This window comes from Bos taurus, chromosome 20, assembly GCF_002263795.3.
Source record: "Bos taurus isolate L1 Dominette 01449 registration number 42190680 breed Hereford chromosome 20, ARS-UCD2.0, whole genome shotgun sequence".
NCBI lineage: Eukaryota > Metazoa > Chordata > Mammalia > Artiodactyla > Bovidae > Bos > Bos taurus.
The window spans coordinates 71757623-71775801 of NC_037347.1; the positions used below are offsets into that span (position 1 = coordinate 71757623).

The following is an 18179-nucleotide window of genomic DNA, read 5'->3' on the forward strand; positions in this document are numbered from 1 at the left end:
AGTGTCCAACCTGGAAGAGGAAGCAGATTCAAACTCACAATTTCCACCCTTTCCTCCACGTTCAGCAAGTGACGTGAAAATGCCGGAAACGTCATGAATCCACTCTAAGCATAAGAAACACACTTTGACTACTGGCAAAAGTAGGTAAAGGAAATGGATCAAAAAGGATACACCGATCCAAAGTCCAGCTGGAGTAGCTGTGTGAGTAGCTGAGTGAGTGTCAGACAAAGCTGACTTCAGACAAAGGAGAGTCACCAGCACAGAAAGGGATGCCGCACATGAACGGGCCGTCTTTCTCAATGACGGGCCGTCTTTCTCAATGACAATACACCACCCAGAGCTTCAAAATGCATGAAGCGAAAACTAAAAAAAACCGAGAAGATAATTCATCAGTGACTTCAACATTCCTTTCTCACTAATCGATCGTGGTTCAGTCACTAAGTTGTGCCCGACTCTGCGACCCCATGGACTGCAGCACGCCAGGCCTCCCTGTCCATCACCAACTCCCAGAGTTTACTCAAACTCCTGTCCATTGAGTCAGTGATGCCATCCAGCCATCTCATCCTCTGTAGGGCCCTTCTCCTGCCTTCAATCTTCTCAGTAATCAATATAGCAAATAAACAGAAAATCACAAAAGTTGTGGAATACCCACACCACAGACGTAGACTAACGGAAGTGTATACAGACCACGCCACCCGACAGCAGCAGAGTCCACGCTCTGTAGTTGGGACACTCAAGACAGACCATATTCTGAAATGAGTGAATACAGACCACGCCACCCGACAACAGCAGAGTCCACGCTCTGTAGTTGGGACACTCAAGACAGACCATATTCTGAAATATAAAGCAATCCGTAACAGACTTAAAAGAATAAAAATCATACAAAGTATATTCTCTAACAATAATGGAATTAAACTAGAAACATATATGGAAAATTCCAAAGTATCTGGTAATAAAATAACCACCGGTCAAAGAGAAAGTCTCAAAGAAATTTAGAAGTATTTTGAATTGAATGAAAATACTTGATGGATGTGAGTTTGAGTGAACTCCAGGAGTTGGTGATGGACAGGGAGGCCTGGCGTGCTTCGATTCGTGGGGTTGCAAAGAGTCGGACACGACTGAGCGACTGAACTGAACTGAACTGAACAACACATCAGACTTTATGGGGCACAGCTGAGCAGTACTTTGATGGACAGTGGTAACATTAAATGTTTATAGTAGGAAAAAATTAAATGTTCCAGGTAAGTAACCTAAGCTTCCACTTTAAGTGACTACAAGAAAACCAATCCAAATCAAGCAGAAAGGTGGAAATAATAAAGAGGAAATATCAATAAAACTTATGTTTCTTCTGTTTGTTTATTTTATTTTGTTTTGTTTTGTTTTCCCTGGAGGCACGTGGGATCTTAGCTTGCCAATCACAGATCAAACCTGCACTCCCTGCATTGGAAAGCAATGTCCTACCCACTGGATTGCCAGAGAAGTCCCTCAGTGAAACTTAAAACAGAAAAACAGAGAAAAATAAACGAAGCCAAGAGCTGATTCTTTGAAAAGACCAACAAAATTGATAAACCTCTTGCCAGCCTGATCAAAAAATAGAGAAGAGACAAATTACCAATATCATGAATGAAAGAAGGTGAAACAGAGGAGGACCCTATGGTCCTTGGCCCCTACCAATTCCTCTGCCTGTCTTTTGTCTGCAGAAAACTTTAGTCAAAGAATAAATTTAATCAGAGAAGTGAGAAATGCAGAAACTAAGGAAAACAGACTAAATAATAATGCAGGCATTAAGCACAGTCAAGGACCTTCAGCTCTTTCTCAAAGGCTATATATAATATTCTGAGCCATATCCTGTGACCTGTCTTATAGACACTAAAATACCAGATGGAGAATTTAAACTACATGATGACCAGACTGTACCCAGGAATTGGCCTCAAAGAAATGGTAACAAACTGACCCTGGAGCTGAAAATTAACTGTACCTAAAACAACCAAGATGATGTTGGTCAGACCACCGATGACCAATTTGAAGATGACTGTCAGAGCTGACTGTGCTGTTTCTGCTGTTTCTGCATGTAGAACCTCCCGCCCAACTTCTGTCTGTAAAAGCTCTTGCCCTGTTGGTTGCCAGTAGCAGGGTGGGAGTCAGTCTTTGGACAGACGTCTGCCATCCTCTCTCCATCCCAGCTGCCAGCATCTGAAATAAAGCAAACTTTCCACCAACCTGGCCTGTTTACTGGCTTTTGGGCAGCGAGTAGCCAGACCCCATATACCTCTTGGTAACAGATTTTGCAGCAAGCAGCCCACCTCACTCTTTTGGTAACAAAGGGACATCACTACAGATCCCACAACCATCAGAAGGAAAGCAAGGGAACACGGCCATGAACTCAGCTGTGTGCCCTGCAAGTTCATGTGTTAAAGCCCTGGTCCCACATCTGAATGTCCTGGAGATGGGCCTTCACGGAGGCTATTAGGGTTAAACAGGGTCTTCCAGGTGGAACCCTGCCCTGCCAGAACTGTTGGCCTCACAAGAAGAGGGAAAGAGAGGACAACACTCTTCACTGCGTGTGAGCTAAGAAGCCCCTTTCCACCAGAAGTCAGGTCAGCAGGCACCTTGATCTTGGACTTCACAGCCACTGGAACTGTGAGAAATAAATCTTCACTATTCACAGGTGTTGTTTACGCCACGGAGTCTGTGTGTTTTGTTATGGTAGTCCAAGGAGACTAAGGGGGTTCCCTCGTGGCTCAGATGGTAAAGAATCTGCCTGCAATGCAGCAGACCCAATTCAATTCCTGGGTTGGGAAGATCCCCTGGAGAAGGGAATGGCAACCCACTCTTGCCTGGAGAATCCCATGGACAGAGGAGCCTGGCGGGCTACAGTCCATGGGGTTGCACAGAGTCAGACATGACTGAGCAATTAACACTTTCACTGAGGAGACTAAGACAAATACTCTCCCCACAGATTCAACAGTTTAGATGAAATGGACCAGTTTCCTGAACAACATAAACTAACAAACTCACTCAAGAAAAATAACCTGCTTAGCCTGTATCTACTCCTATGACAAACAAAAGCAAAAGCCCAGGTGGAGTCACTGGTGAATTCTACCAATTTAAGGAAGAAACCATACAATTCTCTGCAAAAAACTAAAAATCAAATTTAAAACTGGCAACTAATTTATTTAAGTTTGGCATTCCTGATACTAAAACCAAAGATGTTTTGGGTAAACTACAGACAAAAATCATCCCTCATGAACACAGGCACAAAAATCTTCAATTAAATGTTAGCAAACAGGAACCAGAAATGTATAAAGAGCACAACATATCACAAGTGAGGTTTGCTCAAGGAATTCAAGAAATGGAGTATAATTCACTTTATTTATGAACAAAAGAAAAATATATATGGTCACCTCAACACATATTGGAGAAGGAAATGGCAACCCACTCCAGTGTTCTTGCCTGGAGAATCCCAGGGACGGGGGAGCCTGGTGGGCTGCCGTCTATGGGGTCGCACAGAGTCGGACACGACTGAAATGACTTAGCAGCATATATAAAATGCTTAGTGACACATATAAAATGTTTAGCAACATATATAAAATGCATTAGGCCAAATCCATGTAAAATAATTTTTTAAACTCTCATTAAACTAGGAATAGAAGGAACTTTATTAACCTGATAAAGTGCTAGTCACTCATGTGTGTCCAACTCTTTGTGACCCCATGAACTGTAACTCACCAGGCTCCTCTGTCCATGGAATTCTCCAGGCAAGAAGACTGGAGTGGATTGCCATTCCCTTCTCCAGGAGATCTTCCCAACCCAGGAATCGTAACCAGGTCTCCTGCATTGTAGATGGATTCTTTACCATCTGAGCCATCAGAGAAGCCCAACCTGATAAAAGGCATCTTCGAAAAGATGCACAGCTGGCATCACACCTAAGAGTGAAAGGCAGAGCGCGTCCCCGGAGACCATGAATGAGACAGACGCCCGCTGCCATCACTCCCTGTGATGTTCACAGACAACACGATGGCACACACGGAAAATGACAAAACGTGGCTGCAACAAATCTCTTATAATAACTGAGTTCAGCGAGGTCACAGAGAAGAAGGACAATATAGAAAAGTCAACCGTGCTTCCATACACTAGCAACAAACAACTGAATACAGATAGTCAAAAAAAACCATACCATTTACAATAGCATCAAAATCAAAATTAAATATTTAGATATTTCAAGAGGCTTAATATGTGTAACTGGGGCCCTAAAGAATAGGAGGGCAAAGGAGGTGACAGAAGTAAGTAATAATAGCAGAAATTTGTCCAAACAATGAAAACTACGAACCTACAGATTCAAGAAGTCAATGTATCCCAAGCATAAGAAAGAGGAAAAAACTATACAAGGCACATCAAAATCAAACCACACATAACCAGCAATAAAGGGGTCAATCTTAGAAGCTGCCAGAGACCACAGTGTTGGGCACAAAGAAACGCAGGTAAGTGTGACCACAGACGCCTCCTGAGAAACACGGATGCGGAGGACGCAGTGAGCCGCATCCTTAAAGCACTGAAGGAAGAGGCATGAAAGTAAAATTCCTAACACTGAAAATCACTGCGAAAAATTAAGGCTAAATAAAGACTTTTTCAGACATGAAAAAGCTGAAGGATTCGTTGCCAGCTGACCCACACTATAAGAAATGTGAAAGAGTGTCTTCAGGCCAAAGGAAAATGATACCAGATGGAAACGTGGATCCACAAGCGAACAGAAAGCACAGGAAGTGGTAACTGCACGGGCAAAAATGCGGGACCCTTCTTACCGTTTAAATATCTTTAAAAGATAATTGACTGTTTAAACAACGACAACAGTGTGTTGTGCGGTTTACGACCTACGCAGATGAACACGGCAGCTACAGCACAGAGGCCAGGAGGGGGACGTGGCGGCGCCCTGGCAGTGGCGGGACACGGGGGATGGTCCCCAGGGACCCCGCGTGCCAGGCACCTGCCTGCTCCACGGGCCAGGCCCTCCTGGCACCTCTCCTCCGCAGTGAACGCCGTGGGACACCGGCCACCACCAGGGGCTTCTGGCTTCCACCACCTGCATGCTCCTGCTCACCCGTGTGGGGGGCCGGGAAACGGGGCGACCACCCCCACTCTTCTGGAGCCTGAACCCCCACACCCAAGCAAGCCTTCTGGGTGCCTCCCTGAGTCCTGAGTACCCTTTTGAGCTCTCTTTTCACTGTTGCTGATACTTCTTTCGATTAACTAAAGTCTCTGAATTTTAAAAAATTAAGTAAAAAAAACATAAAAGGCTAATTTTTAAAGTCTACACATTTTAGAGATACATATACGCTAACACCTGTGAAAGAATGACATGTCAGCGATTGTTTCTACGTAATCTGGGGAGTAGGGTGGGGTTTATGCTGCTTGATGAATAAATTGGGCTCGTTATAAAACCCTCTCCACATTTGTAGAAGGTCTGAAAACTTTCATAATAAAAGGGTTTTAAAGGCTTTGAAGAGAGATGTGGCGTAAGAATCAACATGTGTGGTCTATGGATTTTCAACAATGAGGCCCTTCGATGGGGAAGAAGGGCCCCCTCACCAAAAGATTCTGGACAACTGGACATGCACACACCGAAGGGCGGGGGACCCACCTACCACCGACAAAAATCAACCAGTTAGTTAAAGACCTGAGGGTACGAGCTAAAACTGTAAAACTCTTGAGGGAAACATAATGCTATGTTTCGTTCAGCCTTAAATTTGGCAATGGATTCTTAGATATGTCACCAAAAGCATGAGGAAGAAAAGAAAAATGAGATAAACTGAACTTCATCAAGATTTAAAACGTGGACTTCAAAGGACACTATCAAGAAAGTGAAGGGACACTCACACAGAGAATATTAAATACAAATCACATACCTGATAAAGTCTAGTGTCCAGGCTATAAAAAGAACTCTTAAAACTCGACGACAAAAAGACAAACAACCTAATTAAAAATGAGCAAAGGACCTGAACAGATACACACATGGTCAACAGGTACATAAAAAGACGCTCAACATCATGAGTCACTAGGGAAACGAGAATCAAACCCACAATGAGGCACCGCTCCACGCCCACGACGGCGGCCATAGTGTTTAAAAAGGAAAACGACAAATGTTGGTGAGGGTGTAGGGAAAAGGGGTCCCAAGTGCCTTGCTGGTGGGGATGGAAAATGGCACAGCTCCTGTAGAAAGTGTTTGAGAATTTCCTCCAAAAGTGCAACACAGAGTCACGATACGACCCAGCAATTCCACTCCTATCCCAAGAGAGCTGAAAACATGCACTCAAACAAAATCCGGCTCACAAATACTCAGAGCATCATTATTCACAATAGCCAAAAAGCAGAAACAACCCAAATGCCCATCAGTTGATGAACAGATAAAGAAAACGTGGTCCATCCACACTGTGGACTACCACTCAGCCGTAAGAAGGAGTGAAGCCCTGATGTCCCTACAACACGATGGAGCTTGGAAACATGATGCCACGGGACGGAAGGCAGGCCCCGAAGGATACACATTGATTCCATGTAGAGGAAACGTCCAGAAAGTAGATGAATGCCAGGGGCCGGAGGCAAAAAGAAGGGGGAGTAACTGCTTGAAGGGTATGGCATTTCCATTTAGGATGAAGAAAATGTTTTGGAATTAGAGGTGGGAGTTGCACAGCTTTGGCAGTATACTCAATAAATACTATGGTACTGTAAATTCTTTAATGGTCAATTTTATGTAATTGAATATTACCATACTAAAAACAAAGAATACAAATTTCTATATAAATAGAAATAAAGTGTCTGGAGTGGCCAGGAAAACAGGGAGTGGCAGAAAAGGACCAAGCAGTGGCAGTGCTGGTGGGGTGTTCCTGGCAGGGGCAGGGTGGGCTGGGCTGGGGTGTTCCTGGCAGTGCTAGGGTGGTTTCTGGCCAGGGGGGCAGCTGCAGGGCTTGGGGGGCAACAGCTGGCTTTGAAGCTGCAGGGTGACGAGTCTGAGGAAACGAGAGCTCTGGAGACAGGCTGGGGCGGTTGAGTGGGGCCTGGTGGCCGCAGGCCGGAGCAGGGACGGGTGGGCAGATGCTTGGGAAGGGTCCAGCCTTCTCAGCTCACCCGGAGCCACAGCTACCAGGCCTGCCCTTCTCTGGGAAGCCAGGTCAGAGCCTCGGGGGCTGGAACCCAGAGGGCGAGGCCATGCCATCTGAATTGCAAGGCCTCTCAATGCCGGCAGGAGAGGACTGAGCCGCACCCAGATCGGGCCCAGCCTCAGGGGACACTGGCCAGGGGCACTCCCCCGCACCCGAGAGGGGCCGGGCACTCAGAGGCCCGCTGAGCCCTGTCAGGACCCGCAGTGGCGGGGGGCTGACCAGCACTGGCCCCAGGAGACCCCTCCCCAGCACCACTATTCCCTAAATGAGCCCAAGGCTTGGATCAGGGCTGGCGCGGGGCTGGGGTGACAGGGAAGATGAGCTGGGGGATATCGAGGGGGTGGTGCTGACCCCTCAATCCCCTCTGTACAAACCCCCTCCAGCAGCAGGACTTGAGATGGATCCAGGCTCCCCGGTGTAGCCCTCCCCCAGCGTGCACACAGCCAGCCCACAAAGCCCCAGGATGGTAAGGCCCTAAAAATGCAAGTTATGGCAAAAAGCATCAGAACAAACAAGCACACGCCAGGCACCCCGTCAAGGGTGGGAGAGGAACCCCGGGATGCTGCTGTTCCCTGGAAGAGCCTCGTCGGGCCCTAGGAATCCTCACTGCGGGCTCCATTTTCCTGACCACTTGCACACTCTCCTCAAACAGATGCAGCCCTGGCGGGCCTGAACCATCCTCCCCAGAAACACACCACCGGGCGTTGCGGGGCCAGCCTCCCGGAGCTCTGACCCGACTGCTGCTCGGAGTAATCTGGGCTTTCCTAAGACCCTTTCATGGTAAAAATAATAGTTGTCCACTTCACAAAACACACATAAGCAAAAAACAAAAATAAAAGGGCCTCCCACACCACAGAGCGGTGCCCACAGCTCCCGCCCAGTGTGTGCGTGCCTGTCCACATGGCCGCCCCACTCTGGGGCCAAATCAAGAGGTGGACAATGCCCAAGGTCCAAGTTCAAGCTCTGCCCAGGACCACCCCGAAGTCCTCACCGGCACACAGACCACAGGCGTGGTCTGCTGGCCCCGGCAGCTGGAGCTGGCACAGACCGCCCCACCCCGGGGGGCAGAAGGCCGCTCACCTGCCCACGAGTGGGTCCCGAGACCACCGGGACGGGGCTTGGACCCAGGAGGCTGCAGAAGTCAGGCTGGAGGCCCTGATGGCGGACGCTGGGCGGAGACCCGCCGGGCTCAGGAGCCCGCCTCCGCCAGAGGCCCCTGGAGACGGCCCGGGTGGGCCGGGCTGCTGACCAGGCCGGGAGAGGTCCAGTCGCGACTGTCGAGTACCCGGAGCGAGAGGGCAAGTGCCCAGGGTGCGCTCTCACGCCTCCCCTCTGCGCCTGGCCCCTTGAGGGTCAGAGCCTGCGGCCAGTCACACAGAGGCCCCACGTGAGTCACCGGGCGGCCACAGCTGGAGACCTGCTGGACGCTTCCAAGGGGGCAGCCTCTGGCCCCAGCCCCTCAGACCAACCAGGAGACAGACAGAGGAACCCCAGAGCTAACCTCCCAAGGCCTCTGGCCTCTGACCTCTGACTGGTCACCTGCCCTGTGGGCAGCCCAGTGCCTTTCACAAAGTGCCCACAAGCTGGGGATTTTCCACCACTCAAAATAAGACTTTAGGGAGAAAAATGTTCTTGGTGCCACTAACTGAAGCCCAGCGAATTCCTGGAACACATGCCTTCAGCCTTCTCGAGTGTGAGAACCAAGGCTGGCGCTCCCTGCCGGGAAGGAAGGGGCTGAGCTGCACACCCCTAGCTCTGGGGCCCCCCACCCTCACCAGCTGCCATGGGGAGGGCTCAGGGGTTCGGTTCCAAGTCTCCCCCCAACCCCTAGCATCTGCCCCAAACATTTCCGAGGGAAACTGGCCCAATTCTCCCAAAGCCGGGGGAGGGGGCTGTCTGACGCTCCCAGGTCGGGAAACTGACTGACCACAAGCAATGGAAGTGCACTGGCGTCCCTCGAAAGTTCTTGTTTTATTTTTAGGTGAGGAGCTGCCGGTTGGACCCCCGGGCCTGGAGACGTGAGGATGGGGTGAGTGGAGGGGGACCCTTGGCGGGATGGCTCTGCGCGCGGGTCTCCACCGCGGAGCCGGAGTGGCGGAGCGCGCCCGGGGCACTTACCCGGCCGGCGGGGCGCGGAGGCTAGGGCGCGCCGGCGCGAGGCGTCCGCCGGGACCGGGAGCTGTGTTGGCACGGCTGCCGGCGCTCGCATCTCAGGGACCAGGCGGCGGCTGCGGCCGCGAAAGGACAGCTCCACCCCGGCACGCGAGCCGCCCCGCCCCGAGACGACCGAGCCCCGGCGGCGGTAGGGGGCGCGCGCGTGCACCCCGCGCGGTCCTGGTCCCCGGGTCGGCTCGTGCCTCCCCGTCCGGGGGGTCCTGCCCTGCGCCCCTCTCTCCCCGTGGTCTCCGAGTCCGAGTGAGCCACGGTGGGCTCGTGCCCTGCGTCTGTCGCGTCCTCGTGGAACACTCAACTCTCTGTCGCCTCCAGGCTGCGCTGTGCCCCTCGGGGCCCGCATGCTCCCCGCGGGAGCCCCGGACTCTATTCCTCGCCTCCAGTCGGGGGCCCCTTCCGCCCGGCCAGCTGAGGCAGGTGCGCACCTAACCGCGGTGCGGAGGTGCAGGGTCCGAACTCCCCTGGCCGCTGGGTCCATCCGGATCAGAATGTGTAATGTGAGCGTAGCATGTCCTGCTCTACCTGCTTCGGTGGGGTTATTGCTAAAACCAAAGGGTCTTACAGTTTAAGATATTAATATAGTACTTTTAACCTTGCACCTTCCAGGAGGAAGTCTTGATCCAGACTTTTCTGGTTCACAGGAGCTAAGGCCTCCAGCCGACCCTTCCCATCTTTCTGGCGCTCCTTCCCTCTCTTCCACCCTGACCCTGCTACCCTCCCTCCATCTTGGTGGACATGTCCGGACTTTGGAAGGCCCGCTTTCCCTCACTGGGTTGGAGCTGCATATCTGGCCCAGTGCCTCCCAGACATCCATGAGCCTCACCTGACACCCTGGGCTCTCCACAAAGTCTGAAGGGTCCCCGGAGACCTCGGCCCAGGGGACTCCTTGTGTTGCCGCGGCAATCCAGACCCTCCCTAGTCCCCAGGGAACCTCGCATTATCTTCATGCAAGCCCACAGCCAGCCCTGATCCCACCCCCACCCAGAGCCCCGGTCCCATCCTGACCTCACAGACCACAGGCCTCAGGACCTTGGCACTTGGCACTTGGCACTTGGTCCTGCTCCCGGATATCTCTTCTGCAGATACTGGCAGGACTGGCGCTCAAAGAACATCCACCCCAGATCAAACCCTGCTGTCCATCTCCTCTGCCTTTCACAGGGCTTATTCTTGCCTAAAATCACTCAGATGTTTCTTGCTCCAGTGTCTAATAGGCAAACTCACCAGGGCTATTCACTTCTACCTGAGGAAAAGCAGAGTCCCCACTCCAGAACAGGGACTCAAAGTGCCAGCTTTTATTATTATTATTTTACATTACCTTTTGACATGGAGCAACATGCAGCTATGTGGCTGTATTTTTTAAGTAGTTAAAATCAGCTGCTGTATCTTGATCCAATTTTTGTAAAGTGCATTATGCACAGAAAAACTCTGGGTGCATAACTCAGATTACAGGTGAACTTTCATTTCTTTTTCCTTATTAAAAGTTCCACAATTTCTGATTATTTTGCAGAAGCACGGAGTACTTTTCAACTACTTTCATTGTTTTTCCTTTTTGTTAGAAAGAAAGAGTAAACGCAGGTAAGACGTTGGGAGGGTACATCTTGGATGGCAGGGTAACAGGGTCCCCTCTGTGAAGGCCAGGCCTGTAGGGGCCCTCAGAACGGGACGAAGGGTAGAGACCCCTGGGTGGGTGCCCGAAGGACACGGAGCTTTGTTTACAGAGACCTGCATCCACTGCGTCCTCTCGAGCTTGCTGCCCGGGCATCGTTCCTACCCACCCACCAGCCCTCTGGGGAGCCCGCCTGAGTGAGACACCTCAGTGCTTCTTGCAGCCTCTTCCCAGGGCCGCCCCATGCCTAGTGCAGGAGAAGCCAGTGTCCACACCCTGCCCCCGCCCCCCGCCACTCCAGCCACCCCGTCGGCTGTGCCTGCCCCAGAGCCCACGGCCTCTGCAGACCTGGGGGCCGTCACTGGGACTGGACACAAACAGGGCACCCCTTCCCAGGCCGGTGCCCCCTCTGAAGTCCCAGGGACTCAGGGTGACCCCCTTTGTGAGAGTCCCTGGGTGCCATTCCCACCATGACGAGGGTGATTCCAGGCCTCCCGGGCAGTGTTCTCAGGAGGTCAGCGGGACACAGTCCACACAGATTGGGCAGACACACGACAGTTTGTGGGTGCCCTGTTTTATTCACCATCATGTGGAGAAGGAAATGGCAACCCTCTCTAGTGTTCTTGCCTGGAGATTCCCATGTACAGGGGAGCCTGGTGGGATGCAGTCCGTGGGGTCGCAGAGAGTCGGACGCAACTGAGCGACTGAGCAGCGTGACCACCCTGCCCTCTGCCCCCCACACTGTGTCCCTCTGGGGCTGCGACTCCGGCGGGGTTCTCTTCAGAACCTCCCCTCCCTCCGCACTCAGGAATCCCAACTGCAAATAGGCTCCAGGTTGCTGAGTCTTCCCCCTCTCTCCGCCCTCCTCGCCCCGGCAACGAAGGTCCAACCAGCCAGGGACAAATTCCTATTGCCTGGATCATTTGTCCTTCTAGGGTGGGAGGGCAGCCACTACCTGGCTTGGAAAAGAGACCACCCCCCAGGTGCCTTCGCTGCTCACTGGGTGTCCGCGTCCACGCCCCAGACTTGCCATCCTGGGAGGTGGGTGACAGGACGACTACACAAGCCTGAGTGCCATCCCCGCTGTGCCCGCCTGCCCTCCCCCAGGGGTTCACCGGCCTGCTCCAACCCCCCCCCCACCCCGCCCCCAGACAGCCAAGGCCTCCTCAGGGGCGGACAGGGGTGTGCGGTCACTCTGCAGGTGCCCAGCCCAGGAGCCAGGCCACACGGGCCCGGGGGACAGCGTGTTGCCCAAGCAGCCCTCGTTCAGGGCTGGGCTTTCTCTGTCCCCCCGCTTGGGGGGGCCCGGAGTGCCGCAGTGCCCCCTCCCTGCCTGAAGGCCATCCCTGAGTGTGCCTCGCTAAGTGTGCCTCGCTGAGTGTGCCTCCCTGAGTGTGCCTGAGTGTCCCTGAGCGTGCCTCCCTGAGTGTACCTGAGTGTCCCTGCGTGTGCCTCCCTGAGTGTGTCTCATGTGTGTCCCTGAGTGTGTCCAGTGTCCGGTGCATGGCCAAGCAGGGCTTCCCACTCCAGGGCACAGAACGGACAAGGGACTGTGCCCTCTGGCCTAGCAGGGGGTCAGGATCCCCAGGAGCCCTGCTTGTGAAGAGGGTGCGGCCAAGACCCCAGGCTCTGCCCTCCTCTCCTCTTGCTCCAGGGGCCTCGCAGGCGCTGCTCCTTCTGACTGGAATGCTGTCCTGCATTTCTTTCAGCTTCTGGCAGAGGCCACCCCTGCCTCCCTCACTCCCGACCTTTGGGTTTTTTGTTGAGGGGTTGGTGGGGGGGTATTTTCACCTATTAACTTCATCCCTAACCTGCTACAACCTCACAGCGCAGAACCAGCCACTGTGGGGGCAGAAGGGAGGGGGAGGGGAGGGGGAGGGGAGGGGAGGAGGGAGGGGAGGGAGGGAAGGAGGGGGAGGGGGGAGGGGAGGGGGGGAGGGGAGGGGAGGGGGGAGGGGAGGGGAGGGGAGGGGAGGACGGGCAGCTCGCTACAGCTACTTCCTTTCTTGCACAACCCGCTCCCTATGAACGATGACTCACTTGGTTTTCTTTGAACCTGCCTTGTCCCCCACATCCTTTGGTGTCCAAGAAGCGAGCCTTCCGCAGCTCTGTGAGTCAGGCTGCCTCAGCCCCCGCCCCGCCCCGGGGCCCCCCTCCAGGCTCTGTCCACCAGGGACCGGGCCCCTTCTCCATCTGGGCTGCGGAGCATCCTGCAGGAGCTTCCCAGTTCGAGGATCGTGGGGGACCTTCTCAGAAACTGTCCTGTTGGACTGAGGGCGGCTCCCCAGAGTTCCCTGCTCCTGTTTGCGCCCCTGCTCCCCTGCGGTCTTGAACGCACCTTAGATCTGGAAAAGGCTCTCTTCTGTTCTGAATTTCTATTCCCCACAGTTTGCTCTGTTCCCTAGCTTTTTCCCATCCAGATGTTCTACTTTCATTCTGTATCATTTCTTTTTTTTTTCTATTAGAAACTATTTTATTGAAGGATAGTTGATTTACAATGTTGTTATTTTCTGCAGTACAGCAAAGCAATTCAGTTATACATATATATATATGCATTCCTTTCTATATTCTTTTCCATTATGATTTATCACAGGCTACTGAATATACTTCCCTGTGCTGTATACAGCAGCATCTCATTGTTTATCCATTCTGTACATACTAGCTTAAATCTGCTTACCCCAAACTTTTACTCCACCTGTCTCCCTATCCCCCTTCCCCTCGGCAACCACAAGTCTGTTCTTTATGCCTGTGAATCTCTTTCTATAGAAACTTAATTTCTTGTTGGTAAGAAGAGGAATACTGTCTTATTAGCAGCATTTTATAATTTAATTTTACATTCTTACTTGTAAAATTTCATAATAATATCTAGTCTAATTTTTTTTTCTACTTTACAATATTGTATTGGTTTTGCCATACATCAACATGAATCTGCCACGGGTGTACACGTGCTCCCCATCCTGAACCCCCCTCCCACCTCCCTCCCCGTACCATCCCTCTGGGTCATCCCAGTGCACCAGCCTCAAGCATCCTGTATCCTGCATCAAACCTGGACTAGCGATTCATTTCATATATGATATTATACATGTTTCAATGCCATTCTCCCAAAACATTCCCCCCTCTCCCTCTCCCACAGAGTCCAAAAGACTGTTCTATACATCTGTGCCTCTTTTGCTGTCTCGCATACAGAGTTATCGTTACCATCTTTCTAAATTCCATATATATGCGTTAGTACACTGTATTGGTGTTTTTTGTTCTTTGAGTAGAAGTGGTTCTTTTCTAATGGACGCGATGTCTTCGGCCGTCTCCGAGACTGTGGACGTCAGGAGTTCTGAGCTGTTCCTCAGGTCCTTGCTCTGCCCTCTTACAGGTGCCGAGTGAACCGTGTGGCGCTTCTCACAGAGGGAGGCACTGCTCCGGGTGGACAGAGCGCTGGGCCTGTCGGGCAGTGCATACCTGTGGGCACTATCTCAGATGGTGGCTCCTGCTCAAGGGTGGAGGGGCTCCCTGTTCAGGGAAGCCTCAGCCCCCACCAGCCCCTGCCCTCCTGAGCCTCCCCAGGCTCTTAGGACCCTGACTGTCAGCTTTTCCCTGGAATTTGCCCTTCCTAGATTCTGGGGGCAGACGTTTACCTCTCTGTTTCTGCGCATTGTTGGAAGAAAATTTCAGTGAGACCTCATTGCTAGAAACTAGTCTGAACCTATATGAACCAGGTGAGGGCCCAGCACAGGCGGCCTGGAGTGGGGCCTGGTGGGAAGAGTGGCTGGGTCCAACGGGCCCCCTGTGCACCCACCTCTGCATGAATAGAGCAGGGCCAGGGCATCCTTCCGCCAAACCCCAGTCTAAGCACCACTTACCACATGACCTTGGCCAAATTATGGGTCCTCTCTGAGCCTTCACTTTCTCATCTATAAAACAGGTAAATATAGACCAACAAAACAGAGAGCCCAGAAATAAACCCTCACACTATAGTCAGGGATGCTTGACAAGGGTGATGTCTTTGCTTTTTAGTACACTGTCTAGGTTTGTCACAACTTTCCTGCCGAGAAGCAAGCGCCTTCTAATTTCATGGCTGCAGTCACTGTCCACAGTGATTTTAGAGCCAAGAAGAAGAAACCTGTCACTGCTCTCACCTTTTCCCCTTCTATTTCTCATGAAGTGATGGGACTGGATGCCATGATCTTACTTTTTTAAATATTGAGTTTTACATTGGCTTTTTCACAGATCATTAGGGAAATGCAAATAAAAACCACAAATAAGATACTACCTCACACTTATTAGGATGGCTACTGTCAAAACATTGTTCAGTTGCTTCAGTTCATTTCAGTCACTCAGTCATGTCCCTCTCTTTGCGACCCCATGGACTGCAGCACACCAGGCTTCCCTGTCCATCACCAACTCCCAGAGTTTATTCAAACTCATGTCCATTGAGTTGGTGATGCCATCCAACCATCTCATCCTCTGTTGTCCCCTTCTTCTCCTGCCTTCAATCTTTCCCAGCAATGAGTCAGTTCTTTCCATCAGGTGGCTAAAGTATTGGAGTATCAGCTTCAGCATCAGTCCTTCCAATGAACACCCAGGACTGATCTCCTTTAGGATGGACTGGTTGGATCTCCTTGCAGTCCAAGGGACTCTCAAGAGTCTTCTCCAACACCACAGTTCAAAAGCATCAATTCTTTGGTGCTCAGCTTTCTTTATAGTCCAACTCTCACATCCATACATGACTATTGGAAAAACCATAGCCTTGATTAGACAGACCTTTGTTTGCAAAGTAATGTCTCTGCTTTTGAATATGCTGTCTAGGTTGGTCATAACTTTCCTTCCAAGGAGTAAGTGTCTTTTAATTTCATGGCTGCAATCACCATCTGCAGTGATTTTGGAGCCCCCAAAAATAAAGTTTGACACTGTTTCCACTGTTTCCCCACCTATTTCCAATAAAGTGATGGGACCAGATGCCATGATCTTAGTTTTCTGAATGTTGAGTTTTAAGCCAACTTTTTCACTCTCCTCTTTCACTTTGATCAAGAGGCTCTTCAGTTCCTCTTCGCTTTCTGCCATAATGGTGGTGTCATCTGTGCTCTGAGGTTATTGATATTTGTCCCAGCAATCTTGATTCCAGCTTGTGCTTCATCCAGCCCTGCATTTTCCCATGATGTGCTCTGCATATAAGTTGAATAAGCAGGGTGACAATATACAACCTTGATGTACTCCTTTTCCTATTTGGAACCAGTCTGTTGTTCCATGTCCAGTTCTAACTGTTGCTTCCTGACCTGCATACAGGTTTCTCAGGAGGCAGGTCAGGTGGTCTGGTATTCTCATCTCTTGAAGAATTTTTCAGTTTGCTGTGATCCACACGGTCAAAGGGTTTGGCATAGTCAATAAAGCAGAAGTAGATGTTTTTCTGGAACTCTCTTGCTTTTTTGATGATCCAGCAGATGTTGGCAATTTGATCTCTGGTTCCTCTGCCTTTTCTAAACCCAGCTTGAACATCTGGATGTTCACGGTTTACATACTGTTGAAGCCTGGCTTGGAGAATTTTGAGCATTACTTTGCTAGTGTGTGAGATGAGTGCAATTATGTGGTAGTTTGAGCATTCTTTGGCATTGCCTTTGGGATTGGAATAAAAACTGACCTTTTCCAGTCCTGTGGCCACCTCTGAGTTTTCCAAATTTGCTGGCATATTGAGTGCAGCACTTTCACGGCATCATCTTTTAGGATTTGAAATAGCTCAACTGGAATTCCACTACCTCCACGAGCTTTGTTCATAGTGATGCTTCCCAAGGTCCACTTGACTTCACATTCCAGGATGTCTGGCTCTAGGTGAGTGATCACACCATCGTGATTATCTGGGTCGTGAAGATCTTTTTTGTACAGTTCTTCTGTGTATTCTTGCCACCTCTTCTTAATATCTTCTGATTCTTTTAGGTCCATACAATTACTGTCCTTTATTGTGCCCATCTTTGCATGAAAAGTCCCCTTGGTGTCTCTAATTTTCTTGAAGAGATCTCTAGTCTTTCCCATTCTATTGTTTTCCTCTATTTCTTTGCATTGATCACTAAGGAAGGCTTTCTTATCATCCTTGCTATTCTTTGGAACGCTGCATTCAAATGGGTATATCTTTCCTTTTCTCCTTTGCCTTTAGTTTCTCTTTTCATAGCTGTTTGTAAGGCCTCCTCAGAGAGCCATTTTGCTTTTTTCTGTTTATTTTTCTTGGGGATGGTCTTAGTCACTGCCTCCGATACAATGGCACGAACCTCCATCCATAGTTCTTCAGGCACTCTGTCTATCAGCTCTAATCCCTTGAATTTATTTGTCACTTCCACTATATAGTCATAAGGGATTTGATTTAGGTCATACCTCAATGGTCTAGTGGTTTTCCCTATTTTCTTCAATTTAAGTCTGAATTTGGCAATAAGGAGTTCATGATCTGAGCCACAATCAGCTCTTGGTCTTGTCTTTACCAACTGTATAGAGCTTCTCCATCTTTGAAGAAGATGCTTGGTCGTGTCCAAGTCTTTGTGACACCATGAACTGCAGCACACCAAGCTTCCCTGTCCTTCATTATCTCCTGAAGTTTGCTTAAACTCATGTTCATCGAGTCGGTGATGCCATCCAATCATCTCATCCTCTGTCACCCCCTCCCCCTTCTGCCTTTAATCTTTCCCAGCATTAGGGTCTTTCCCAATGAGTTGGCTCTTTGCATCAGGTGGCCAAAATATTGGAGCTTCAGCATCAGTCCTTCCAATGAATATTCAGGATTGATTTCCTTTATGAATGACATCACGGTAATCGAAATAGATGCCCCAACCACTAATGCCAAAGAAGCTGAAATTAAACAGTTCTATGAAGACCTATACTGTGGAAAATTCTGGAAGAGATGAGAATACCAGACCACCTGACTTGCCTCTTGAGAAATCTATATGCAGATCAGGAAGCAACAGTTAGAACAGGACATGGAACCGCAGACTGGTTCCAAATAGGAAAAGGAGTACGTCAAGGCTGTATATTGACACCCTGCTTATTTAACTTATATGCAGAGTACATCATGAGAAATGCTGGGCTAGAAGAAGCACAAGCTGGAATCAAGATTGCCAGGAGAAATATCAATAACCTCAGATATGCAGATGACACTTTCTTATGGCAGAAAGTGAAGAAGAACTAAAGAGCCTCTTGATGAAAGTGAAAGAGAGAGTGAAAAAGTTGGCTTAAAGCTCAACATTCAGAAAACTAAGATCATGGCATCTGGTCCC

At 50.3% G+C, this 18179-nt stretch overlaps 1 protein-coding gene across 1 annotated transcript in view; it reads right to left on the minus strand.

Annotated features, from left to right (window-relative positions):
* Nucleotides 1-9366, minus strand: part of AHRR (aryl hydrocarbon receptor repressor) — an 85924-nt gene extending 76558 nt beyond the window's left edge. Inside the window, exon 1 of the mRNA NM_001077982.3 lies at nucleotides 9273-9366. Coding sequence (NP_001071450.2) covers nucleotides 9273-9363 — 91 coding nt within the window. The 5' untranslated portion in view covers nucleotides 9364-9366. The remainder of the gene's footprint in view (nucleotides 1-9272) is intronic.
* Between the last annotated feature and the right edge of the window lie 8813 nt (nucleotides 9367-18179).